Here is a 26,037-nt window from a genome sequence, read left to right as displayed (position 1 = left end):
CCTGATTTCAATGCCTGCTGCCTTAGTAAGCAGCAAACTCATGGAGACACACAGACACAGGGGAAGAGCCAGGAGAGGACGCCGCGGGGACCACAGCGCTGTGGCCGCAAGCCAAGGCTCCTGGGGCCCCTAGGGGCTGGAAGAGGCGGGAAGGACCCTCTGCTAGAGGTTCCAGCCACACCTGGATTCTGGACTCTGGCCTCAGAGCTGGGAGACAGCAGATGTCTGTGGTTTTCAACCCCCCGATCTGCGGTCATTTGCTACAGCTGCCCCAGGAAACTTCCACCTGAAGATTCTAAGGGTCCTGGAAACCTGCCCCCAAGTGAGCGAGGGGCTTCTTCCCACGTCTGGTTTACCTTCCAGCCCTGAGCAGGAGGGATGGCGCAGACCAGCTCTGATGAGCCACCCCATGACCCTCAGGAGTGCAGGCCAATGGCCAGCGTGGGCACGGGGACCCTGGCCCCACCCCCAGGCCTTCAGCTGCACCTCCCGCCACTCCCCCTGGAGCCTGCCCCACGCAGGTCCTCCACCGGCCCCACCAGGCTGTCCCCCACTGGCCTGCTCTCACCCCCACCCCTTTCCCATGCCCTTCTCGGCTGACCCTCACCTGCTCCTGAGCCCTCAGGGCAGGGCTCACCCTCTCCAAGGACTTGGGGTCCTCCTTGTTTCCCCTCAACTGCCCATGGTCCCTTCCAGAGTTCTTGCCACCCCTTGCTTTGCTGTCTGCCTGTCTGTCTGTCCCCACCGAACGGGCGAGGGCGCAGGCTCTGGGATCAGACCACCCTGGATTCGGCTCCACCTCCTCCCGGGTAGCCTGCGGGACTTGGGAAAGTCTCCTCTCTCCAAGCCTCAGTCTCCCTGTTTGTCGAGTGGCGGTGGCCATACCCACCTCAGAGCAGGTGCGTGGAGAGGCCACCTGCAAAGGGCTGGCCCTGGGCCTGCCCCGTCTGTGTGGCACGGGCACCTCTGTCAACCTCTTCTGCAGGCTGCCAGGGACTGAAGACCCTTCGCCCGAGGCCCCTCTCCCTCGGAAGGCCCGCCCCACCCCGCCCCTCCTCCTGGTTACCTCGGAAGCCCTTGCCCCTGGGGGGCCCCGCGCAGGCCCCGCCGCTGGCCTGCGCGCACACCTCGTTGGTCTCCTGGTCTCTGCTCAGACCCAGCTCGATCCCCGGGTCCCGGTGGCCGAACAGTCGGTGGTCCAGGCCCAGCCGCTCCGAGGAGGCCTGGCCGTAGAGGGAGCCGTTGTGTTGCAGGAAGCCCGCCAGCCCGGCGCCGTCCAGCTCCTGGCTCTCCGCGCTGTCCGAGGCGGGCTCGGAGAAGCTGTAGTAGACGGGCTGGACGCGGTGCGCGTGCGGCGGCTGCAGCAGCGTGTACTCGAAGGTGATGGAGGGGCTTTTGCCGTTCTGGTTCCACACCTGGCAAAGGCAGAGAAGTGGGGCCCCGGCCCTTCTTCCCGCCAGCCCCATCGCCCACAAGCCCCGTTAGGACAGAAGACACTGCCCTGAGCTGCAAGACCGTTCCCCGGCCATGGCCTGCGGCTGAGTCCTTCCCAGGGACTCAGCTTTGACCAAAGAACGCCGCCTCTCCCAAGGCTATACCTGGCCCCAGAGGCCGCCTGTGTCCAAAGCCTGGTGAGCAGGGGCGCGGGCAGTGAGGGGTGTGCCCAGTGCCGAGACGGTTAAAAGCCAGTTAAAAGCTGTCCTGCATTTTACAGTCACCACGTGCCAGCATCCTAAGTGAAAGAGCGTCCGTCCCACCACCTTCCCCCGGGGAACCCCACTGCCGGCCAAGTGGAAGTGCCCAGACCCAGAGCCATCCCAGTGTCAGAGCCGGCCCTGGGACAGGCCGCAGCCTCTGCTGAGAATGTCCCCACCCAGCATCCCCGTCCACCAGTCCTGCTGCCCCTCCGGGTGCTCGCAGGCTCTTTCCAGGGACTCAGCCGAGGTCGGCTGGTGTCAGGGCAGGTCCTAGGAAGTGGACCCTCCAATAGGAGTTGAGAGCAGGAACCCCGCCAGGAGGGGCGGTGACAGTCCTCCCCGGTGGTGCGCGGGCACTGGGACCCCCTTAACAGAGGGTAAGGAAGGACATGGAAGGCGGTGTGTTAGAGAAAGGCTGGAAGGCGAGGTTGTTGGCCCCACCTAATCTCCAGTTTCAGGCCAAGCCAGAGGGCCCCCCTGGTGTCACACAGAGACACTCTCCTGTCATCCAGCCAGGGCCAGAAAGGTAGAAGGGCATCAGGGACCGTGGGAGACTGGCTTCTCCACTTCGCCAAGAGCCCGGCTGGGAGGAGGCATGGGGCACGGTGTCTGAGTCAGTCTGCTCAAAAATTTTGAAATCTCAGGTTCCCTGGAAACTTTGCCCCTGAAAAGTGGCCATTCCTCCCTGTTAAGGCCACTGCGTGGCCCTTGCCTGAAGATGGTACCTCTCTGCCTTTTAGACCCTACCGGCCCCCCTCAGGACCAGGCCCCACCTGGCTGATGGCTCGAGTGAACCCTGTCTTCACCCAGTCAAGGGAGCACCAGGGCTGCTCAGGGGAGAAGGGACAGTCCGTGAGGGACCTTCAGGACCTGCCAGTGGGAGCCGACAGAAGATGGGGGGTGCCCGCGACTGGTGCCAAGGGTCAGGCTGGATCAGAGACGGCAAAAGATGGGCCTGGATGAGGGAGAGATTCTCCCATCTCGACAGGAGGGCGCACACTGGCAAGAACTCTGGGAGAGAGCGAGGCCGACACCGAGGCAGATGATGGAAGAGTGAGGAAAAGGCTGGGAAAGCCACCAGGACGGCCTCGGGGACCAGCGGCAGGAACATGACAGTGAAGTGTCACCAGCGCCACTGAGAGGGGTGCCTCGAGGGGTGGCGCTGAGAGTCCTCGTAGGCCAGGGCTGAGGGCAGGAGAGGCTGTCCACGATAGCCAGAACAGGGGCCCCCAGGACTGCACTGAGCACCAAGGCAGACGCGGTAGCCAGGGGGCCTGACCCCAGAGACCTCTGGACACAGCTGACGGGACCAAGGGCTCCCATGGGACAAACACACGGGCCCAGAAAATGTGCTTCTCAATCCGTACGACCAGAAGAAACCAAGGGTAGGTGGTCACAAAGCAGACGGCAGCAGCCACAGAAGTCACAGCGCCCCCACCCAATTTCCTGGACCAGTTTTTAGACCCAGAACCCCCGAATGATGGAACAGCCAGGTCCCCAGGAAGGAGGAGCCCCACCCAGTTTGTATGGGCATGACTCCCCTAGCTCTTCCCCCAAAGAGCCCACAGCTCTTTACTTGGTGGGCTGTTCAGTGCAGAAACGGGCAGACATTCTGGAGCCAAGGTCCAGGCTGTCATCGCTCACCAGGGACCCAAAGCATCATCATTGCCCCCGTTACTGTGGGAGCACGTGGGTGACGGGTATGGCCCAAGCATGGCCCAGGTCCGGCTCACAGCCTCTCCCTGGATCCCAGGCTCACCCGCCCCCCAGACGCGTAGCTGGTAGTTGGCAGGACCCTGACGTGGCTCCTTCACCTGGTGGGTAAGAGCTGCCACGGGCGGGAAAGCCAGGTGGAAGCCTGTCGCCCTGATCCCCAGCCTCGTCCAGCAGAGTCTGTCAAACACCACCCCGCATCCCAGGCGGAAACGCAGATGAGCGCCGCTCTCAAAGTCCTCACAGGCGCAGGGGCGAGGCAGCCCCCGTTTAACTCAGCAGTTTGGCCCCGAAAAAAGCCAGACAGACCCCGGAAGAGGATAGTGAGCCACTCCGCTCTCAGCCGAGCGGCAGCCCAGGTGCAGCCCCAGGGCGGACGCGGCATCCTTCCCAGAGCGGGCTGACGTGGCCCCAAGTCGACCTTCTGTGGCCACCCATCTGGCAAATACGGGCTTTCCTACCCTTCCCACGAAGCAGGAGCAGACGCAGTCCTGTTTCACGCGGACAGACAACAGTGGCTCTTTACAGCTCTGACTGGCCCATTCCCTGTCCTAATGCAGAGCAAACGGGCCTGGACCATCTAGAGGACGTGGCCTTGGCCTCTACATTGACGTCATCGTGTTTATCAGTCCAGACGAGCAGGAAGTAGCATTAGAGGCCTTCATAAAGCGCATGTATCCCAGCGGATGGAGACCAACCCCTATAAAGACACAGTGGCCCCACGTCAGTGAAAATCTCGGGGTCCGGGAGTCTAGGGCAGGGCAGGACGTCTTGAAAATAAAGGGGAAAATGCTGCATCTCATATCCCCCCATCACGAAGAATTTGGGACACAACACACTCCACGTCTGGGACTGTGGGCCCCATCCGCATGCTGAGCACCATGAAAAGTCGTCGGCTTTGAGTGGGGTCCTGAAGAGAAGGGGCTGTAATGTGAGCAGCCCGCCCCCCTGGGCCGCGATCCCTGGCAGCCCCCGCAGCACCAGAGGTGTCTGTGGTGAGAAAGGTGGCCCGTGGGGCTCCTGGCAAGCTTTGCCAGGTAAACGACAGCGTAGACTGCTAGCGTTCTGGAGCAAGGCCCATCACCTAAACTAAGCACACACTGGAAGAAGGCTTCTGGCATGCTCCCAGGCCCGGCTAGAGATGACCCTTCGACCACGGGGCGCCGAGTGACCCGGGCGGACAGAGCTGAGCACCACAACACGAGGCCTCTCAGCTCCACCATGTTACCGGGCTGGGAGGGCGCGGCACCCAACAGGAGGCGAGAGGTCCGAGAGCTCACCAGCAGGCGGCCCGGGCTCCCATCACCCAAGACCCTTGCACCTGCATCTCTCCCTCAGCTCACAGCTCTGTCTGCGTGGGCTTCCCTTAGGATAAAGTCAGAGGGGGGAAAATGGTCCACCTCGATTCAGAGCTGGGGCACGTGATCTGGGGGTGCAAGCTGGATCTGCCTCGGGTCGCCCTGAAAAGTTGCTGAGAAGGAAAATCTCCCCAGTGAGCCTCAGGCAGTGCACGGAGGTGGTCACCCGGGTTGCATGGAAAGTGTGGGGTGGTCCTAGGTGAGAGTGTACCCTGACTCGTGGGCAGTGCAGATGGCTTGGCTGGTGGGTCGGGGCCTGGATGGAAAAATTTTTAAGATCAGGGCTGAGGAGGTCTGGAGCAGATACGGGCAGGTGAATCAACAGAGCAGGCGTTAAATGGGAAGGTCTCGGTATCATCTGTTAACGCCCCCGGGAGCGTCCACTACGGGAGGGACACGAACAGCTGGGTGAGAGATGGGATCGCCTTGCCAATGGACGGGGGCCAGCCTCTGGCGCTGATCACCCCACTGACGGCACAGTGGGTGCGTGGATGGAACAGCCATGGTGGCAGGGATAGAAAGTACGCCGACTCCAGAGTGCCGGCCCTCGCTCACCCAGGCTGTCCTAGCCACTTCCGCTAGTGAGGTCCGGCCTCGCGGCACCAGCTCCAAGCCTGGGACGAGCGCCTTCGCTCCGGGGACCGTCCGCTCTGTGATGGGGCGGATTTCCATTAGACCCCTTCTATCCTGAGAGGGGAAGTGCTTCGCCTTATTCTGAGCACGAGGGCGACTTTCCCGCCCACAGGGCCTGCGCCGGCCCCAACACCCGAGGGCTCACAGAGCACTCGACCCCCTGAGACAGGACCCCACAGGGCCCTGCACTGGACAGCGGTACTCACTTTGCAGCCAAGGAGGTGCCACGGCCGCACGTGACCGCGAGACCACCTGCCTATCGCTCGCGGCATCCCAGGAGCCTCCAGCCTGAGCGGCCCGGGACGGGGCGGGGCGAGGCGCGGCTCAGAGGCGGCGGCACCCCGTGGCACGGGCCGAGGGGCGCCTCTGGGAAGGGGTACGCACCCAAGCCGACCCGGTCACGGGGTGCTGTGCTCCCTGCGGGTGGACCACACGGATCTGGGAGCCAAGAGATGGCGGTAGCTCTGCCGTGCTTTCCCGTGACCATGTGGGGACTTGAGGTTTCCCGAGCCTCCAGCTCTCGGTCTGTGGGTTTAGAGGCCCTGATTCCCAAAGGGAAAACACCACGTCCCCCAGAAAATACAAGACTCTCATGGAACAGCAGGCTAGGACCGCCACCTGGTCTGCTTGGCCACCTTCTGCCGGGAAAGGAGCCAGCACCCTGCAGCATCACTGACCCCAGCCCCCAGGGCGGGGAGGGCAGCTTGGGCCCCGGGGCAGAGAATACATTTGGGTCCCTGCTGACCCCCTAGGACATCTCTTGGCCTCCCCCAGCCTAATTTTGATGGCAACAGGGCAAGGGCAGCAGCCTTGGATTGAAAAGGGCCTGGAGCCCAGCAGCCCACAGCCCACAGTAGGAGGGGCTGGGACACCTGGCCAGGTGAGCCGCCCACGCTAGCAGAGGGGCTCGGCAGAGAGGAGGGAGGTGACTGGATTCAGCTGCGGCCGCCCAGACTCCCTGCAGTTCATCCCACCAGCCTAGCCCAGCGAGGCTCCCTGGGTAAACTCCAGCGGGAGTTCAGAGGAGCACTTCTTGCCGAGATAAACTCATTCTACAAAGTAAATGGCTGTAAGCAGGGAAGAGGGCGCTGGAGTGGGTGCCACGGGGGTGGGGGTCCCATGCCCCACCCTGCAGGGGTGCCTGGAGCTGAGTCCCTCCCCAGGAATTTCCCTCAACCAAATAGAGCGGCCCCTGAGGGTCAGCCACCTCCGGCAACCGAGCCATGCCCCTCTGCCTCAACGCGAGGGAGCCCGAGGGGCCACTGCCACCCCAGAGCTCCCGGTGAGCCTCCCATCACACCTGCATCACAGCTCAACGTCCCCTCTGTCCAGCCCTGTCCCCCTCGCCCCTCACAGGTGCTGCTCCCCCGGCCACACCCTGAAATGCTCCCACATGCAGACCTCCAACTCAGAGGCTGTCTCCTGGGGACCCCCACCTGAAGGCGGGTGGCCAGTCTGTCTCAGGGGCAGCTGCAAGGGAAGATGTAGAAATCCACGGTCCCCATTAGACTCTGGGGCCGCTGGGGAAGCTCGTCAGCTGAGAAGCAGTGCGGGGAGCTGGGGGTGGCTCTCCTGACTGGAGACCCCCTCCAGGACAGCAGCTAAACACCTAACTCTGCACCAGGCTGACCTGGGCCCGAGACCCAGCTGGGCCACTTATGATCCATGACCAGTCAAGTCACCGATCTCTGCCCGGGTTTCTCCATCTACAAAGTGAGGCTGTGAACACCGGCCATGGTGGGACTTGGAAATCAAATCAGGTCAGGTGGGTGGGCTCTGTCCCTGCCGTATCCCTCAGCCTCCACGAAAGCCGGCCGGCTTCCAGGAGCATCAGAACTGCCCATCTTGACGGCACCCGAGTTCAGTGACGATTCCTCTATATTTCTCGGGGCTGGGGCACCAAACGGCGATGACACTAGCCGTGGGGAAACTCCGGCGAGCTGGGCATAACAGGCCGGCCCTCTTGGCCTCTGCTCACACCCCATGCCCTGGCCCGAGACGCCGCGAGCATCCTGGGGGTCAGCGTCAGGGTGCCAACAGCAGGAAGGAAGGAGGAAAGGATGGATGACACCAGTGAGAGGCTGGGAAAGCGCGCGGTTGGGTGAGCAAGCTAACGGGTGAGTGAGTGAACAGGTAAATGGGAGACTTGTGAAGGAACTAAAATCTGAGTGAGGGCTGGGATGAGGGAGTGAATCAGTGAATGAGTGAGAGGGTGAGGCATGATGCCCACCCAAGCTGCATGGTGCGGCTCCCCAGAAGCCCCCTGCACGCGCCCGGCCGCCCCGAACCCGCGGCGCACGCACCATGACGTTCAGGCCCTGGTTGGTGGGCCCCTGCGCCACGATGTACTCGATGCCAGTCTCGTACACGTCCATGGGCCGCCGGTACTTGACCACGGTGCCCGCGATGTTGAAGTTCTTGGGGCTGTCCACCTTGAAGTTGCCATTGAAGAAGTAGTAGCCGGCTTCATCGGCAAGAGCTGAAAGGGCACAGCGGCCGGGTCACGTGAGCCGGACCAGCCGGAGGAGGATGGGGGGCCGGGAGGGGCGGCACCACACGCTCGGGACCTCTGGCAGCCCGTCCCTGGGAGCCTCCCCAAACACCCGAAGACAGGAAACTCCACATCGCGGGGGAGTGGACGTTTTGTCTGCGCAAAGCATGTGGCCCTGGCCAGGGAGACGCGAGTCCTCCTTCTTATCAGCTGAAAATAAACAAGGACTTGTCTAGACAACCGCAGATGGCTGGCCCGGGGCCCGCCTGGTCCCGTGGGTCCGGCGGCCCCTGAAGGGGCCGGGGGCTGCGAGGTGAGGAGAAGCATCGGCCCGAGTGGCAGGGTCTAGACACACCCGGGCTGACAGGTGGCAGCCAGGCTGGGGCTGGGCCATCCAGCCTGGTTCTGCTGCAGGCTTGCTAGGTGACCCGGGCGAGATGCCCCGCAGCTTCCCACTGACAGGAGGAGGGAACCGCAGTGTCCCTTCAGGGGGCAGTCCTGTCCCAGCAGTCCCACCGGCCCACCCCAAGCTGACCAGTTCCGCACACCCGCTGCGAGCGTGACATTCTGCTGCTCGTGCTGGGGACCCGGCTGGCTGTTTGTCTTGTGAGTCCCTTCTCCATGGCGCCTGCCTTCTCTCTGGGGCAGGGACACATGGAACCGACGTCCTCAGAAGGACAGCTGCCCTCAGGGCCTGCCTGGAGCCTGATGATGCCCAGACAGCAGGACCCTGCCTGCAACCCCCAGCAGACGGTCTCCTGAGGGCTGACCAACTGCCCAGAGCCCGTGTGACCGTCGGGAAGCTGGCTGTCCCTGGGGGCCTCAGGGCCGGGAGGGGGCAGGCTCCATCTCGGGGACAGTGTGTCTTCCAGGGGGTGCCCTTAGAGCCCCTTCCAGGAACTGGCCTGAAGGCCGGGAAGAGTTCAGCTTCCAAAGCTCCCGATGTGACCGAGGAGCAGGGCGATTAATTTATTATTAGGCAGATAAGCACACGGGATGCGTCCATCTGTGGGGAAAAGGCCCTCCATGGAGCAACTGAAAGAGAACGTGGGTGAGGGCGCCAGCGGGGCGGGGGGACCGCGCGGGCCGGGTCTGCGCGCAGGGTTAAGTCCCCGGCCCGCGTCCAGGACCTGTTTCCTGCCGGCGATGACCTTCCTTCCTGCGGCTTTCCCAGTGCTCCCAGGCCGCCTTGGTATTTCCACGCGTCCGTTTCAAGAACCACTGCTTTGCCGCCAGCTCTGGGAACACGGTGTTTCCTGGCCTCACCGCCCTCCCAGAGGGCCACAGAGCAACCGGCCTGGCAGAGGCCTGGCTGCACGCTCTGGCCGTGGGGCCTGAAGGGCTGGGAGCCCAGGCCAGCTTCAGCCTTGTGGATCTTTAGCAGAGGCCCACCCCCCACCTCAGCATCCCCCCAGGAGGGTAGTTTTACCCCGCCAGCCCTGGCCCTCGAGAGGCAAGGAGGTGAGCCAGGCGTCTGGGAACAGCCCCCACACAGCGGCTGACCTCCGCCAGAAGGGCCTCCAGCCGCCCCCTGGGGGCGCAGACAGAGCCCTTTGCTCTGCCAGCCTCCAGCCACACGGGGAGCCCCTCCAGAAATTGTCACCAGCATGGGTCTCACCGCCTCAGCCACTGTGCAAGTTACTCCAGAATCCTCAAGTCCAGGACTCCCGGGAAACCAGCTTCCCACCAGGGACCGTCCAGTGGCAAGAACGTTAACTCTAGGGCCCAGACCTGGGCTTGAACCCCGCCCCTGCTTCTCGTCGCCCTGGCTCGGGCTGGCCACCCACTTCCTCTCGCTCGGCCTCAGCCTTCCCACCTCCAGAGTCTTACTCCCCATATCCTGGGGGCGGGGGGCAGAGAAGCCACCTCCGGCACCTCCAGGTTTCACCTGTACCACACGCTCCGGGGACGGAGAACTCACTCCCTGAGTCATGACCCCCCCGCTGTTGTCCAGCAGCTCCGAGGATAAGGTCTTTCTGCACACGGGGCTGAGGTCGGCTTCCCTGTGACTGCCCCCACCACACACACACACACACACACACATACACACGCAGGCCAAGTTTTGGCTTTGGGGTTGTCTTCCTACAAGAAAGGACCCAGGGTCAAGTGTCCCCTGTCCACCCAGGACCCATGCATTTCACCTCATGCAAAACTCACAAGCCCCCAGGAGGCCAAGGCCCCACGTACACACCCAGGACGTCGGCCGACTTCTTCCGTTCCACAATCTGGATGTCTCGGGCGCCGGCCGGGATGTGGGTCACCAGAGAGTACCCTGGAGGAGATCGGACACCAGTGAGCTGCAGGTCCGGCCGCGGCCACCACCTCTCGACTGGAAAGGCAACTCTGGCTGACGGTCACCACCCTCCTTCCCGCCTGGTGGGTGAGGGACACCGTCTAAGGGCAGCCCAGGAACAGCTGCTGCCGAGCCCAGGAGGCATGTTCAAGGCCTTGCGGAGGCCCCCATGCCGGGGGAGGGCTGACCCTCCGTCCAGGCACGGGCCCAGCTTCACTGGGTTCTGAGACACTTTCCTACCAAGGCCACGGCGAGGCCCACCGGTACCAGCCCAGTTCCCCCTGACAGAGAGCACGGGCCCCAGGGACAGTAACTCTGCTGGCGTCAAACAGACGTGGGTCCGGCCTCGCCACTGTCCCCAAGGGGCCCCTCAGGCCCCAGCTGTGCCCAGGGACGAAGGGCCACTCCAGGCGACGGAGGAGATGCTGTGCGGCCCAGAGCCTGGGCCCGAGGGCATAGTCACTGTTGTTACTTAAAAACCCACGTTGTCACAACATTACACTGATTTTACAGGCTTGCTACATTCACAGATGTGCATGAGGATGCACGAGGCCCCACTCACAGTGTGTCAGTGAAGGCCCCAGTCAGTCAGGTGGGAGACAGCCAGGGAGACCCCCAACAAAGGGACCGAGGGTCTTGAGGGGCGGGGGTATGCGGAAGGGACAGAGCTGCCAGCAGGTGGTGGAGGGTTTTCTGGGGGGAAGAAGGGAGATGGCTAAAAGCCCTAAGAAGGAAAAGCCTTCCGGGAGGAGCTGGTGAGAGGGGCTCTGGAATCGGGTTTCCTAGGGCCAAGTCACAGGCTCCCACCCAAGGAGCCCGAGGGCCCGCCTCAAGTGTCCCCTGTCCACCCAGGGTGAGCTGCTCCTGCAGACCAGCACTCACGCCATTTCTCTCTCTGCTGCCCCCTTTACAGCTCCCGGAAGACCCTGAGTTTGTCCCTTGGGCCAGCCAGCGGTGTGCCGCCAAATTCTTATCCCACCCCCGGCCCAAGCTCTCTTGGCGAGAGGGTGGGGGGAGCTGCGATCTGCAGCACTGGCCTGTTTCTGGGGTGCGAGCACTCCCTCCACTGCCACCCGCACGCGGGGCCGGCTTCCAGGTGCCAGCTGCTGTCGCTGGCTGCGGCGTTAGGAGAAGGGGCACAGGAGCGCACCTGCTGCCCTTGCATTTCACCGACAGACCCAAGGATTATAGATGCAAAATGACTAGGAAGTGATGTCTTTGTTGAAATAATATTTATTTAAATTTAACCTGAGTTTGAAACCCACCCTTGCTTAGCATCACTCTTGGCTTCAAACCAGCCACCTACTTCTGTCCAATGTGGCTTATATATGTTAATTTTAAAAACAGCAACCAGTTAACAAGATTCCTCACCGTGGTTACCATGCACGCACCTACCAAGGGACCGTGTGGGTCAGTGGTTGCGACCACAGAACAGGGAGCAGGCTGTCTGGGTTCAAACCCAGCTCCACCTCTTTGGGCTGTGTGACCTTAAACTAGTGTCTTAACCTCTCTGTTTCCACATCTGTAAAATGGCCACAGTGTTAGTCCCTGCCTCAAGGAGATGCTGGGAGGTGGGAGCGAGTTCATCGCGCTACCCCAGCTCCACGCACAGAAAGCACTGGTGGAGTTAGGTGGGATTGTTTAAGGGTCGGCCCCCGGCCCCTCGCGTTGAGAGTTCCGTGAGGGCATGAACCCTGTGTGTCGCGGCCACCTGCAGCCTGCAGCGCCTGGCACACAGCATGAGTTCAGAAAGGTGCACTGCCTGAACGCTGGCTCTGCGTTCCCGGGATCTGGAAGAAGGTCCCACATGCAGGTTTGCAAACAGAAGGCAGGAAACGCGGAATGTCTTTGCCACAGCCCCTCGCCCAGGGGGCCTCTGCGCGGTGCTCTGCACTGGCCCTTCGCTAAAGACGCCTTTCCTTCCCCTGCCCCTCCTCAGTCCACACGTCCATCCGCGGCTCGGGTGTCCAGGCCCTCAGGCCAACGCTGAAATTATCCATCCCCTCCACCTGCAGGACACACAGGGTCCCGACAGCCAGGTCCTTGGGTGATCCCTCCAGGCTGGTTCTAGTCCAGACGAACCTTGCCTCACTGGGAACCTTGAGCAGGCAATTCCCACTCTGTGCCTCAGTCTCCCCACCCATTAAGTGGGTTTCAAGCTGCCCTACATTTCCCAGTTTGGAGGCTGTGTTAACCCAGTTTAACCCACAAGCATTTACTGAGGCCCAGGAACGTGTTCAGTTCAACATGGAGTGTTACAAGTGACACCCCTCCAAGAGCACAGTCCCGCCGCCCGCCGCCCGCACCCGGGCCGGGCCAGAGCTGGCCGCTCACGTGGGGCCACGCGGGGGCGGCCATGAAAATGGACAAGCGGCCGCCCGGGGGACGGGGGCTGGCCCTGTATGCAGTCGGCCCAGAGCTGGCGGGAGCCCTCGAAACTTGGGCTGGAGAGCGTAGGCCCCAGAACCTGCCTGCCTGGACTCCAGTCTCGTATCAGCGGTGAGGACGGAACGCGTGCCTCAGTTTACGCCTTTTAACTGTGGAATTAACATCTCCCTGCAGCTGCACAAAGGTCGGATGTGGTCCCCAAACCATGAGCGGCACCTGGTTTCCAGCAGGTGCTCAACAGAGCTGCTGAGCATTCCAAGCCAAAGGGGGCCTGACGGAGCGGCTGGCCAGCCCGCTGGGGCCAGGGCGAGCGACAGGGGGCCGAGGAGGGGCGGGCCCTGCTCGGCCACCCTGCGGCCGGAAGCAGGGTCCCCCGGCCCAGGCCTGGGCGGGGGGGCTCTTACCCAGGTGGGCGTTCCCCTTGCGGTAGTTGCCCGTCACGTGGGTGCAGCTGCTACCGTCGCCCTGGCAGACGCCGCACTTGTCCAGCGTGTGGGTGGAGAAGAGCACCCCGTCACAGCCGATGGGCTGCAGGAAGGGAGGCGGAGAGGCTGCTGGGAGGGCTGGGAGGGCGTCGAGGCCCGGGTCCCGGGGCCGCCACTGCCTGGGTGGGCAAGTGGGCAGCCGGCGCGATGAGACTGGCGGGACTTCTGCTACAATGTTTAACAACCTCACATTTTCCAGACACGCAGACCCCTCGCAGGTCGGCGAGCTTGCAGGACGTGCCGTCACGGGCTGGGACCATAAGCTGCCGCTGGCCGTCCACCGTGGTGCAGTGCAGGTCGCACGGCTTGCTGGAGATGTGCACGTAGTCATCTGTGGGGGAGACAGGGTCTCAGGGGGGCAGGGGGCCCAGAGTCAGGGACTTACCTCCCACCCACTGCAACAGCACGCCTCTCACAGCACCGATGGGGGAACTGAGACCTGGAGAATGGAAAGGACTAGCCCAGGGTGTCGGTGGCAGAAATGGACCGAGATGTAGGTGATGGGGTCCAGCCCAGGCCCTGTGAGTTCCAGCCTCTGCCGCCCTGTGAGTGGGAGGCAGTGCCCCTCTGCAGGTCTGAGCCAGCTTGACGGCCCTGGGCTGCCAAAGAGCCCTGCACTTACCCCGTGAGCGAGAGAGGCCGAGACATTCACACTGTGGCTTGAGCTGCCTGTGGCCTTCAGCGAGGCCCCTCCCTCTGGGCCTCAGTTTCCCTGCCTGCCCACCCACCTGACAAGAGCATGCCCTCCCATTGTCTCCAGGAGGCGACCCATCAGACACAGATGCTCGCAGAGTCCCCTGCTGGGTGGCCCAGCGCCACGCTACCGGGATACAGGGGCTTCCACTGGTGCGTCCGCCCGTTGTACACGCGGGAGTCGAAGGAGCTGCACTGCTCCTCGCGGAAGCTCCTCCCGTCCGGCGGACACTCCTGGGAGGCGAGAAGACAGGGAAGGAGGCTCCAGGAGGAACTCGGCCCGACAAAGGCATTTTTGTCCAGGCTGAGCAGGAAGTGGCTGCAGCCGGGACGGCTGTGCCAGGGCCGCAGCCCACGGAGTGGCCTCTCCTCTCTCTCCATCCCACGGGCTCTCCAGGAGGGAAGGAGAGGGGACCACCCCTCCAACACCCACATGCGCTGGCCCTCCTCGTGCTCTGGGCCAGGCCCTTTCATCTCCCCACCACGCTGGCCTTCTCCCCAGCTGCACGCGGAGGGGCGGAGACATCAGCCTCGGCTGCGCTCACACTGCCTGCCCACTCGCCTGCGTCCTCGGGCAGAGGCCCGACTGCAAGTCTGCAGCTGTAGCCACAGTGCCTGCGACACGTGCATTAACTGAATAGGCTTCACAGAAGAGGAGTCCACGGGCCGAGGGGAGGGGCCCGCGCAGGGGCCCAGCTGGCCATCGGGGGCCGGAAGCCAAACTGGGCGGGTGTCCCTCCAGAGCTTACCTCCAGGAGGGCAGCTGACCCATGAGGCCGCTCACCTCCCTTTAGCCCCTAACTCCCCCGCCTGTGCAGACAGACAGACATGCAGACATCGGGACACAGGCATACACATTCTCTGTCCCCCGCCTGGAGGTCAGGTTCAGGCTGGCTTTGGCCCCATTGAGAGGTGCCCAGAGGCCAAGCCAGAGTCAGCGCCTCCTGCCCGGCCCCGGGCACCCCGGCGCAGCATGCCATCGACAGAGAGGACCTGAGTGCAGGGGCGGCCCCACGGGGGCTGCAGCTGGCCTGGGATGTCCTGTAACCTTAGTCTCCCAGCGAGCACCTGGTGCAGGGCAAGCCATGAGTACAGGAGGCCGCTGCCCAAGACGCCAAACCTTGAGGGGGCGTTTGGGCTCCGCCAGCAGAAGCAGGCACCGGTGCCCGCAGCCCGCAGTGAGCACCACAGATCTGATTTGACGCAGGGAGAGGGTTTCTGAGCCCAGGGGCCCTCACCACTCTTCTCTTCAAGATGTAAGGTGCAGGCCCAGGATGGAGTGTCCGGAGGACCCAGGGCCACCAAGAAGATGCCCAGAGACCTGCCTAAGAAGGCACAGGGCAGGGTGGGGCCTCACCTGCACTCTGCACAGCTGGTACCTCTTGGATGTGCCGGTGCAGGTCCGGTTCCCGGCGCCCGTGACAGACGTCCTCCTGGTGGGAGGACAAGGGTTCTGAGCTAGGGCCAGGAGTGGCCAGCTGCAGCCCCGACCCTGCTCCTGCCCTGGGATGGCTTCTGGGCACCTCCCACCCCTCCCCAATTCCTCTCACTGAGGCCTCCTTCCTCCCTGCTCAGTCCCCCCGCCCCACTCCACCAGAGCCCTTCTCATGTCACAGGTAACTTGAGGGTGTATCTTAGCCCCTTCCCCTGGGAGCTCTGATTCCCAATTATGCCCCCAGCACAGGTCTTAGCACATAGAATTAGTAATAATATGACAACATTTACCATGTACCTGGCCCTGGGCTAAAGTGCATACACACACTCTCTTGAATTCTCAGAAATGTCAGGTGGGCTCTATCTAGCATGATCTCCATTCCACAAATTAGGAAATTGATGCTCAGAGACGTTAAGTGAATTGCCCATGGTCACACAGCTAGGAAGTGGCAAAGGCCAGCTTCAAACCCAGGTCTGTCTGATGGTAACCAGGGTACTATATGCTTTCCCTGTGTTTTCATTTCAAGCCTTCAGCAGAGAAGGCCAGGGTGGAGCCCTAGAAATGGCGCCCGCGTTCCCCAGGGCCCTGGAGCAGGAGGGGTCCCGGGGTGCACTTGTCTGGGACCCACAGGAGCCCCTCCCCATGGAGGCTGATGAAAAGACTGACCCGTCCACCTGGCCTGTGCTGCCTTGAACTGGAGACCCCTCCCTGCCTGAGACCCTCACCCATCAGCTGCTGCCCTGGGTGGAAGTCCTGGCTGTCCACCTCCCAGGACTCCCTCTCCTGTCCAGGTGGCCCCACTCTCACGCCAGCCCCGCACCTCTGCTGCAGGCAGTGCCGCTCCTGGGACGTCACCCCGGCCCCGCAGCTGCGGGAACATGCTGTCCACTTCGTCCACTCTCCCCACCAGTAGGCGGTGGCATCGGTGCCCGCCTCCAGGCTGTTAGACGTTGGGCTGTTGTCCTGGGTGAGAGGCCCCACGACGGTTAGAAGGAGGCGGAAGCACCTGGCCGGACGGGCCTGCCGTCCTTGGGCCCTGGACAGGAGGACACAGTCCCCTGGGTGGGTTGCTCAAAGCCTGGGCTCAGATCTCGGGGTGGCCTTAGAAGGCCCTCCCGGGGAGTTGCAGGCCCCATCTTGGGATCAGGAAGACCCTGGGAATGTGGCGGGGTCCTGAGGCCGGACCTAACCATCCTCTATATCCCCCAGCAGCTTTTGGGGCCTGGCCTGGGTTCTGCAGGACACAACCCACCCTGTCTGCTCACCAGGCCTTCGCTCAGGAAGAAAGCCCTCAGGCTGTGCAGCTCTGGTCCTGCCAAATTGGCAAGGACTCTGGCGGGACCAGAGCCCCCTGCTCAGGGGCTGGTTGGCCTGGCTGTAAAACATGCTCCTGGGAGCTGGGGGGGGTGCTCTGGGAAGGTGCTCCAGGACCCCCGGACGTGTGCCCCACACCCGTGAAGCAGCCCTCCATCGTCAGCCCTTCTGGGTGAGGGACCACACTCCCCACTCACCGTGGACCCAGTGGATGATGCACCCCCAGCCACAAGTGCCACAGCCAGCAGGGAGCATGCCCAGCGTGAAGGCCGCCATCTGCCATCCATCCTAGGAAGCAAGGCCACTGTCACTGCCGGGCCAGGCCCAGCTCCTCTTCCAGCTGGCCAGGGTCCGCTGTGGGGGAAAGCCGTCAGGGCCCAACCAGTGCTGAGGCCTGAGGTTATCTGGAATCAGTTGGTAGTGACTGCCTGGCGGCCTTGTTGGAAGAGTTCGATGAGTGATTAGGGATGCCTGCCACAGGCTTGAGACAATAGGGTGGTGATATGTGTGCTAAGCCTGTGCCACCTGACCTGAGGGCATCTGGGGACCTGGGCCATGCTTTGCCTCTGAATACCTGAGCTCCCTGGAGAACGCCTGGGGAGAAACCTGTAGGCCAAGGCTGCATCCACTGGATCAAGGAGCTGAGGACTAACTGGTCCATTATTTTGACCAGGAGGCCTGGCCCAAGCAAGAGCACCTTGAGATTTTTATCTGCTCAGCACTTGCTGGCGACGTGGGAGAATGACCCTCCCCACCGGCTACCTGGACCTGCAGCCGGGGGTCCATGGATGCCATGGGCTCTGCCAGGCCCTTCCCCTCCCTGGCCACAGCCTCCCCCTGCCCCTGAGGGAACTGGGCCCCCACCACCCACAGAGAAGACGCACGGATGGTGTTCGGGAATGTGGAGTGCAGGCGGCCCAGGGCCACGGAGCTGTCTTCTTCCCAAGAATTCAGCACCCCCAGCCCAAAGCACTACTTGACTTCCCTGCCGGGGGTCAAATCAAGAGGAGATTCCAGCCTCCTGGGCCCTCAGCCCCCTCTTTCTACCCCCAAGAAGGGAGGAACAGGGCCTGCAGTGGCCTCTGTCCAGGGTTTGTCTCAGGTCCTAAGTGCCACTTGCCAGCAGGTTGAAGAAGGGGTTTCAGAAACCACCAGTTCATCCCCCTATAGCCTGGAACCAGAGAGGGAAACCAACTTGCCCAAAGCCACACAGCAATGTGGCTGACTAACCCCCAGAACCCATAGCACACTTGGCGACTAGTCCTCTGCATCCGGCTAATTCTAAGGAAAGAAGGTATGGAAATCCCTCCTTCCCCCACGCCTGCCAGCCCCGAAACCAGCTCCACATGTGTTCCTCTCTCTCCTCCGTCAAGCCCTCATTTCCTCACAGCTCAAGCACCTGCACGTTTTCAGGAGCTACGCCAGTGACACCCTTGTGCCCCAGGAATGTCTCTGCCCAAGGCGAGGCAGCAGTGCAGCCTGGAGTTCGGGGCTGCGGGCCCCGAGCTCTCCAGCACCCCAGCCACCTGCCCGCCGCCTCCCCGCCCTGCTGCCACCCCTCCCCCGCAGGCCTCCATCTGCACCCCCACCAGCCCCCTGCAAGCACAGAGCCCCCTCGGCGGTCCTGTTGGCTAATTGGTGCCCCGGCTCCTGCCTGCAGGCTGAAGACAGGTGCTGAGCCGGCCGCACACTTGGTTTTCATTAAGGCTCCCAGACACCGCTGGCTTCAGGCCAGGCCCGGCTCACGCGGGATCCATCCCTCCCTGGGGTCCAAAAACAGCCACCAGCCAGCGGGAGAGGCTTGCCCTGCAAACAAGGGCTTCAGGCGCCCTAGGCTGGGAGCTGAGGGGCCACCCTCACGGTGCTCTGGGGGTCTGGACCCCTCCCCACAAGCCCAGCTCCTGTTACATAACAGCTCCCCTAGGGGGCTGGGGGATGCTCTGCATGCACTCAGGGCTGCCCTGGGAGGGCTGCAGTGGGAGCCAGACGGGGCGAGGTGGCCTACCTGGCCCGGGGGTCAGCAGGTTGTCCTCACGGAGAAAGGGGCCGAGCCGCCGCGGGCAGGCGGCGCCAGGTGCGCGGTGCAGGGGAGGCTCCGCGTGCAGGGAGCTGTGGGCTCTGCTCTCTCCCTTCCTCCTCCTCCCCCTCGCCGCCTCCCTCCTCCACTTCAAAGAGCACCCACAAGAGGGGGTTCCCAGGGAGGCGCGCAGCCCAGTGGCGGCTCTGCGGCGCGGCGGCCTTTATAGCTGTCAGGCAGACAGGGAGGAACTCACACTTCCCACCAGGCTGCTCCCCCCGCCCGCCGCGGCCGGCCTGGCGCACACTTTAACCCGCTCCGCGCCTCTGGAGCCCGGCCAGGCCGGCCCAGCTGCCTGCTGACTGCTGCCGCGGCAGCGAGCGGGGAGGCCGCCTTCCCGGGTCCAGAACTCAGGACTGCACGTCAGGGTGTCCAGACGAAGTGGCCTCTGGCCCACGGTCACAGGGGAGGTCAGTGATGGCCAAGCCGAGCCCCAGGCTTGGTACGCTGGATTTCTGCTTCTGGGGGACGGCCGAGTCTGTGACACTCCCCAGACTGGAGTGTGGGCTGAATGAGGCATCCACTCTGATAGCTCCGTTTTACAGATAGGAAGACTGAGGTCCAGAAGGGCGATCATGCTCCGAGGTCAGCCAGCCAGCCTTGGAAAGCTTCTCCTGAGAAGCAGAAGCCCAAGCAGGCGGACGGACTGAGGCAGACTCAGCAAGGGCTCAGCCGAGGGCTCCACGGAAGGGAGAGCAGCACACACGGCCCGCTGACCAGACAGCCAGAACGGCCAGAGCCCGCGGGAGGAGGCGCGCGGAGCCCTGCCGCTGCTCAGCACTGGGCTGGCAGCGCACAGCAGCCTGGCCGGGCCGGGGCCAGCCGGGCAGCCCCTGGCAGGCCGGCACGGGGCTCCGGGCCTGTGTTCCTGCTGAGTCAGAGCGTGGAGCAGAGCACGGAGCAAGCAGCACAAACTCCAGCCCCCGGGAACCCAAGCCGACCCCCGACTTTGCAAGCTGCACCGGGAGCGAGGGAAGGCACCGCCCCCACACTCCGGGCTCCCCGGAACCCACCCTCCTGAGACACAGAGATACCTCCAAATGGTGAGGATGGAAGGGGGCCAGACTGAGCCATTTCGTCCATCCCCCTGCCTCTGCGCCCTGGAGGTCGAAGGCTCACAGTGGCTCCTGGAAAGCCTTCCCCCTCCCTGCACCCTCCCTGCCGGAAGGAACTGTGGTGAGCTCCTTGGGCAGCTGAGAATTGTTCCACCCCTGGGAAAATTCTGCCACGGACAGGAGTAGTCGGGGAGGAGAGCAACCAGCAGCGACACTAAAACCAACCACGCCCGCGGCCCTGCGCCGAGTTCTTCCTCTGTGCCAGGAGCTGTGAGCTCAGCATCTTCGCCATCCCCATTTTACAGACAGGGGAACTGAGGCTCTGAGACGGCTGAGTGATGCCCAAGGTCACCCACCTGGTAAGCGGCACATCAGGGACCCCGGCGCCCTCACGGATCACATCTTCTCAATCTGGAGGCCTCTTATAGCATGTTCGCCCTCCCCAGAGCCCTCCGGGGGGCAGGTCTTATCCGTCTCATTTTCCTCCTGGGGCCCCTGGGATGCTTAGCGGAACCAAGACTCGAACCCAGGTCCGTGCTGCCCCCTGGGGTCGGTGTGCTGAAGCACAGACACGGTGGAGCCTGTCACGCAGCACTGGTGCATGCGCGTGTGCGCACGTGCACACATACAAACACAGGCACACACATGCTCTCACATACACCCAGAAGCACACACAGAGGTGCACACACCCTTATGCACACAACATACACACACAGGCACACACACAGAGGCGCGCACGCACACACACTCCCCGACCCCCTCACAGACGCACGACTGACCGCTCTCACTCTGGGACCTCTGCCACCAGCCGAGTGTCAGGGCTCTGCATCCCTTGGCACAGTCCCGAGCTCTCCTGGCATCGCTGGCTCCACACCCAGCCAGCGCCAGGGTGACTAACGGTTTCCCCTGGGAGGGACCCTGCAGCCAGCCGACACAAACATCCCAGCTCCTGCTCTCAGTTCAGCAGGACAGTGCCTTGAATGCCACCCCTGGCCCTGACACCTCCAGCAGGTGTCTGACCTGGGTCTGCCACACGTCCACCCAACCTACCTGCTACTGTCCGGAGCCAGCTGGGGCTCCCCGACCCGGAGGGACACCAGCGGGGCCCCAAACTCCAGACCCATGGGGAGCTGTGACCAACACTGGGTCCACTGGTGGCCTGGAGGTTTTGGACATCAAGAGTCAGGGGAGGCCTCTGGGGCCCCTGAAGACCCCCGGAATCTGGCAGGGGCGGGCGGGGTGGCCGTGAAGAGTCCGGCACAGGCAGGAAGTGCCTCTGAAGGCCTCGTCGTGGGCCGAGCGTGGGGCCGCTGTCAGCTCTGGTGAGCTGCTCGGGGTGGGCCTCCTGGCGGGGACTTAGGTGCCCTCGGGCCACACAGGGTCACGGCCAGGCCTGGAAGGCAGTACCCAGAGTGTCTGAGGAGCCCCCAGCCGGCTGCACAGTGAGTAACCAGAGCAGCAGCCCAGGCCTGCTCAGAAGAGGCCGTGCTCGGGGTTCATGCTCGGCCGTCACCGTCTTGAAGGTTTGATTGTGTTTGCTTAGAATCTGTGTTCTAGGAGTGATGTCAGATGGGGCGGCAGAGGCTGCCTGGGGGCTTGGCGCTCCCGCCGGAGCACCTCCCACCCCCTGCACCTGTCAGGACTGCCCTCTGCCCCCGGGGAGCCGGAGTCAGACTGAGTCTCAGGCCGGGGGCCCAGGTACTCACTGCGTGACCTCCCCCTGCCTGAAGGAGCACAGTGTTAACAGCAAATAAGAACACCCCACTGTTCAGGAGAGGCCCTGAGGGGAGACAGCTTCGTCCCGCCTCATGAGCAAGGGGCTCCCCACTTTGCACTGAGCCCCACGGGTCGCCAAGCAGCCCTCGGAACTGCTGCCCCCAGCCCAGAAGATGCCCCGGGGGCCTGGAGAGTCAGTGAAAGAAACGGCTCAGAGCCCCCGTCTGGGTTCCTGCTCCCCGTTCTCTGGAGCTCTTCCTTCCCACCCATCTGGACGCTTGGTCCTCCAGATGACCTTCAGAAGCCACCTGCTCCAGGAAGCCCACCAGGTGGCCAACACTTTGCTCTGGCTTCTCGCACTGGGCAGGATCTCCCCGGACTGCGTCTGGGACCCCACAGAATGGGGCTGCTCCTGGTTCACACTGTACCCTCGGCGCCTGCCAGAGCCCAGCACGTAGAAGACGCTCGACACACGAGAGGGTGGATTTGTCTGGTGGCTCCTTGTCCTCTGGGGTGAGGGTGAGATGTCCCCTCCACTCCGTGTGACCCTGGCTGGGGACGCTGGCGACACTTGTTTCTTCAGAAGGAGATTGTCTTTCCACCGGAGCTTTCCGGATGTCTGAGGAGGAGCTAAGAAGCAGCAAAACGGGCACATTTCTGCGGGCAGGCGGGGAGAGGCGTAGGAAACAAAGGGGAGAAGCCAGCCTGGGGGCAGGACAGACCGAGGCGGGGGGGGCCGTGGGCCGGGGTTGACCGGCTTGGGGGTCCCAGTGGCTGGACAGTCATGCTGGGAGATGGGCCCTTCCTGTGCAGCCACGGGTCCAGAACGGAGCTCAGAAGGGCGGGTACTGGACAGAGCCCATGTGAGGGGGGTCCTCACCCCGGCACCCAGAGGCCAGCCAGCACGACACACATCTACCCTGTCCCAGCCCCGATGTCCCACTGCCCACCCTGAGCTGCGGGCATCCGGGCACCTTCTGACAGCAGACCTCTTGCCCCTAACAGGGACTGAGCCACCAAAGGACCACGTGGCCAGTTTGGAGGGGGCTGGCCAGGACTGCAGGAGAGCCGGTTCCGGGAGAGGCCCAGCAGCCAGTCTCTCCTCGTGCGCTCCCCGCCCAGCCCAGCGCAGACACCAGCTCCGGGCCCAGACTGGCTGCTCGGTAAGAACCCCCCCCACAGACTGCTGGGGGTCAGTGTGCCGGAGGCTGGACCTCAAAACAGAAGGACCCCCCTTCCCCAGCTCTGCATGTCCTACAAGGTCGAGGCTTGGAGTTCAAATGGGGGGCCTCGGGGAGTTTAGGCCTCCTCACTCTCAAAATCCACAAGAAAGAAGCTCCTTTGTCCCCACATCTGGAGCAAGGATGGGGCCATGAGAAGCCCTGGCGTGGCTGGGAAGTGAGCTTCCTGCTGCGGAGCCAGGGACAGACGGCCGCTGGGCGAGGGGCAGCGGCGCTGGCAGAAGCCGCATCCGTGTGGGCCCCTGGATGCACTTCACAGCCTGCCCAGGCCTCAGGCCGAGCCCGGCTGGACGGGAGTCAGGTCCTACAGGGACAGCAGAGATCGGTGCCTTCCCAGCAGCCTTTCCGCTGCCACGGGACCTGTCCCTAAGGAAGGCCAGGTGGCAAGGACCTCCGCCCAGTCTCCCATCCTCGCAGAGGCAGTTCAGTCAATTGTGGCCGCTCCCAGCCCTGGGTCCCTCGGGCAGCCATTCCCCCGTGAGTGGACGGCGAGGCCGCCTTTCAGAGAAGCATTCGCCTGAAGTGCCCCGTGTTTGTTCCTTGCTGCTTAGCAGACACCCAGCACTTCCTAAACCAGCACCTCTCCGAGCTCCTCACACTCAACTGTGCTCACATTGACCTTATGAGGCAGAGGCAGGGTGCTCCATTTGGCAGATGAGGAAACTGAGGCTCACGGGGGCAAAGGGCACACCAAGGCCCCAGAGCTCAGGGGAGGCGGAGCCCTCGCCCGGCTCACCTGGCAGGTATTTGGGAGCCAAGGTAACCTGAGTGGCTAAGTGTCAGCCGTTAGCTGAAGACGACACAACTGCTGTCACAACTCCCACTGCCAAGGCCCCAGATGGTGCTCCAGCCTGGGGACCCCAAGGAAGGCGTCAGGAGTGTCAGTTCCCAGAGCCCCTCCCACCAGCTGCAGGGCCACCTCAGAGGATCCCTAGACAGAGAGCCGGCCTGCAAGGGCTGATGTGCTCTGGGGTGACCTGGAGCTGTGGGTCGCATGTTCAGAATTTGGAGGATGCAAATGCAGCAGCTGGCCCTGCTATCCTGGGCCGGGCGGAGCAGACAGACAGCTGTCCGGGAGGCGGGAGCTGTGTGGCATTCCAGGCATTTCAGCACCTCTATAAAACCGGCCTGCCCCACGGTCGAGGGGGGCGAGGGAAGGGGAGGGTGGCGGGCCGGCTCCCACTCCCTGCTCCCCAGGCTGTGGCTGCCCCACCATGGGCCCCCCCACCCCACCCAGGACTGGCCCCTGCCGGGTCCCATTGGGACCAGCGCCACCTGCTGGGGAGAGGAGGGATGCTGCCTGGGGGCCGGGGCTGGAAGGGGCGGTCAGGGTGGTCTGAGAGGCTGACCAGCATGGGTGCCTTGCTAGAAGCACATGCCAGGAGCCGGTCTCCACTGCTTTCTGGGCCTCAGTCTCCTCCTCTGTAAAACGGGGAGAGAGAGACAGCTACCCCCCACCTCCAGATGCTGACAGAGCCCAAAAGGACGAAGTAGGAACAGTGCTTGGCACAAGCTGGCCTGAGTGCACATCTGTGTGTGTGCATGGTTTTCAAGACACACACGGTGGGGTAGGGGTTGGAATGGAGAGGACACACCCCAGCGGGGCCGGGGGGGCCAAGGGCCACGACGTGAACACAGAGGCAAGCGCATGAGGGCATCCTGGCAGAAGGAGAGCGTGCTGCCTGTGGGGTCCGGATTGGCCCAGCACCAGCAGGTGAGGGGTGGGGTGGGGGTGGGGAGGACTGGAGGCTGGCTGGCAGGCGGAGGCCACGGGAGGCGGGAAGGACGGGGAATGCCAGCGCACGTCTCGGCTGGCTCGGAGCCTGCCCAGGTCGAGTCCGCTCCCAGCCCAGCCCAATCCTGCGCCTGCCTTCCCCACGCCTCCAGGGGCAGCAACAGCCCCAGGGCAATGGGCCTGTTCCTGCTCCTTTGCCCCCCCCTCCCAGCTCGCCAGGCCAATCCCTTCCCGGGCTCCAGCGAGAACCGAGGGTCATTTCAGTCCTGTTCAGAGCTGGACGCCTTCCCCCCAGCCAGCTGGTCTGTCTCCAGGCGGCCAGGTCTCGGATGGGAGCCACACGCAGGCCTCACCCCCACCTCCGTCCTGCACTCTGCCCCCCTCCTCAGAGGGCTGCTGGAGTTCCAGCCCTTCTGCAGGGGCTCCTCGGGCTGCCCCCGGCCTGGCCACCTGTCTCCCAGCTTTGGGGCAGCCTCTCCTCAGCCCCCTTCCTCCTTAATCGCTACAACACATGTGCGCCTCCGCCCCTGCCTCCCCCACCACCTCCCCCCTTCTCTTTTTCCCTTCCCCAAGCTTGCAGCCTTGGCCCTGGAGTTCACAGCTGCAAAAAAACACCCCCACACACTCATGCACAAAACCAAGTGTGGAATGTTTCCCTGCTTCTGAGTGGGGTTATGGCTCCAGAGAGCTCTCTCCAAACACCTGACCTCTAATCCACTTCCTCACCACGCGATTTCTACTCCTCTTGGAAGCTGGGTCTGGGGTCTGGGGTTGGGGCCGGGGCTTGGGCAGAGGGGTGGGCAGGGACGACCAGGACGCCCACAACTAGCTTGCAGGGGGTCGCCGGCCTCTTACCCAGAGCCGCACACACTGCAGGATCTGGTTTTTCCATTTGGAGAGGGAACAGGGCTCCTAAGTGCCAGACTGAAATGTGCAGCGGCCCCACCTCCCTGGACTTTCATTCATTCTTTTAACAAAGTCATTCATTCAGCCAGTGTCTGTCGAACACCTGCCACGTGCCAGGCTCGGGCTCCCGGCTTGGGCAGAGAGCAGGCCCGCTGAGTGGTGGGCACACCATCCAGGCAGCCCCACACCAAGAGCGCGGCGCAGAGGGGTGGATGATGGGCTGGGGGGAGTGGCGCGTTGGGCCCAGCACAGGAGCACCTCCGCTAGCCGAGCCCGGCGGGGAGCCTTCCCCACCCACATCAGAAGAGGAAGAAGTGTGTTCTTGCAGGGGAGGCAGGGAGGCAGGGAGGCCGGGAGGAAGGATGGGGTCCGAGGGTAGGGTGGAGACCAGGGTGTGCTCTGGGGGAAAAGGCCGGCACGGATGGCTCAGGGATCTCCTCGAGAGCTTGGACTTCACACCGAAGGCTGTGGGTGCCTTGGAAGGCACTTGAGCAAAAGAATGACCAGATGTATCGAGTAGGACCTTCCACTGCAGACAGCAGAAATGGGCTCCAGCCAACTTCTGGCAGAAAGGAGAGTTCTGGAAAGGTGTGAGGGAGCTCCCCATACTCCAGATTCCGATTCCCAGGAGAACGGGATCCGACAGAGCTGTGCAGTGGACTTCCGCCCACACAGCAGCCAGAGGAACAAGCCACTTGACACACGTGGGCGAATCTCAGGGACATCCCAGGGAAGGAAAAGAAGCCGGCCCGGAAGGTTGCGCGCTGCACGCGTCCCTCCGTGCGGGCAGTTGGGTGCGCGGCTGCC

The 26,037-nt window shown here is 63.4% G+C and overlaps 1 protein-coding gene across 1 annotated transcript in view; it reads right to left on the bottom strand.

Moving 5' to 3' along the window:
* Positions 1–18,638, bottom strand: part of ADAMTSL2 (ADAMTS like 2) — a 34,590-nt gene extending 15,952 nt beyond the window's left edge. The window contains exons 1-10 of the mRNA XM_031673707.2: positions 18,506–18,638; positions 16,698–16,788; positions 16,007–16,222; positions 15,109–15,184; positions 13,883–13,985; positions 13,244–13,389; positions 12,978–13,101; positions 10,084–10,164; positions 7,705–7,880; positions 1,067–1,415 (exon numbers count right to left, since the gene is read on the bottom strand). Of these exons, the coding sequence (XP_031529567.2) occupies positions 1,067–1,415; positions 7,705–7,880; positions 10,084–10,164; positions 12,978–13,101; positions 13,244–13,389; positions 13,883–13,985; positions 15,109–15,184; positions 16,007–16,222; positions 16,698–16,783 (1,357 nt within the window). The 5' untranslated portion in view covers positions 16,784–16,788; positions 18,506–18,638. The remainder of the gene's footprint in view (positions 1–1,066; positions 1,416–7,704; positions 7,881–10,083; positions 10,165–12,977; positions 13,102–13,243; positions 13,390–13,882; positions 13,986–15,108; positions 15,185–16,006; positions 16,223–16,697; positions 16,789–18,505) is intronic.
* Positions 18,639–26,037: the final 7,399 nt, after the last annotated feature.

Source organism: Vicugna pacos, chromosome 4 (genome assembly GCF_048564905.1).
Source record: "Vicugna pacos chromosome 4, VicPac4, whole genome shotgun sequence".
NCBI lineage: Eukaryota > Metazoa > Chordata > Mammalia > Artiodactyla > Camelidae > Vicugna > Vicugna pacos.
The sequence above is the reverse complement of the archived record's forward strand: the minus strand, read 5'-3'. Positions and strand labels throughout refer to the sequence as shown.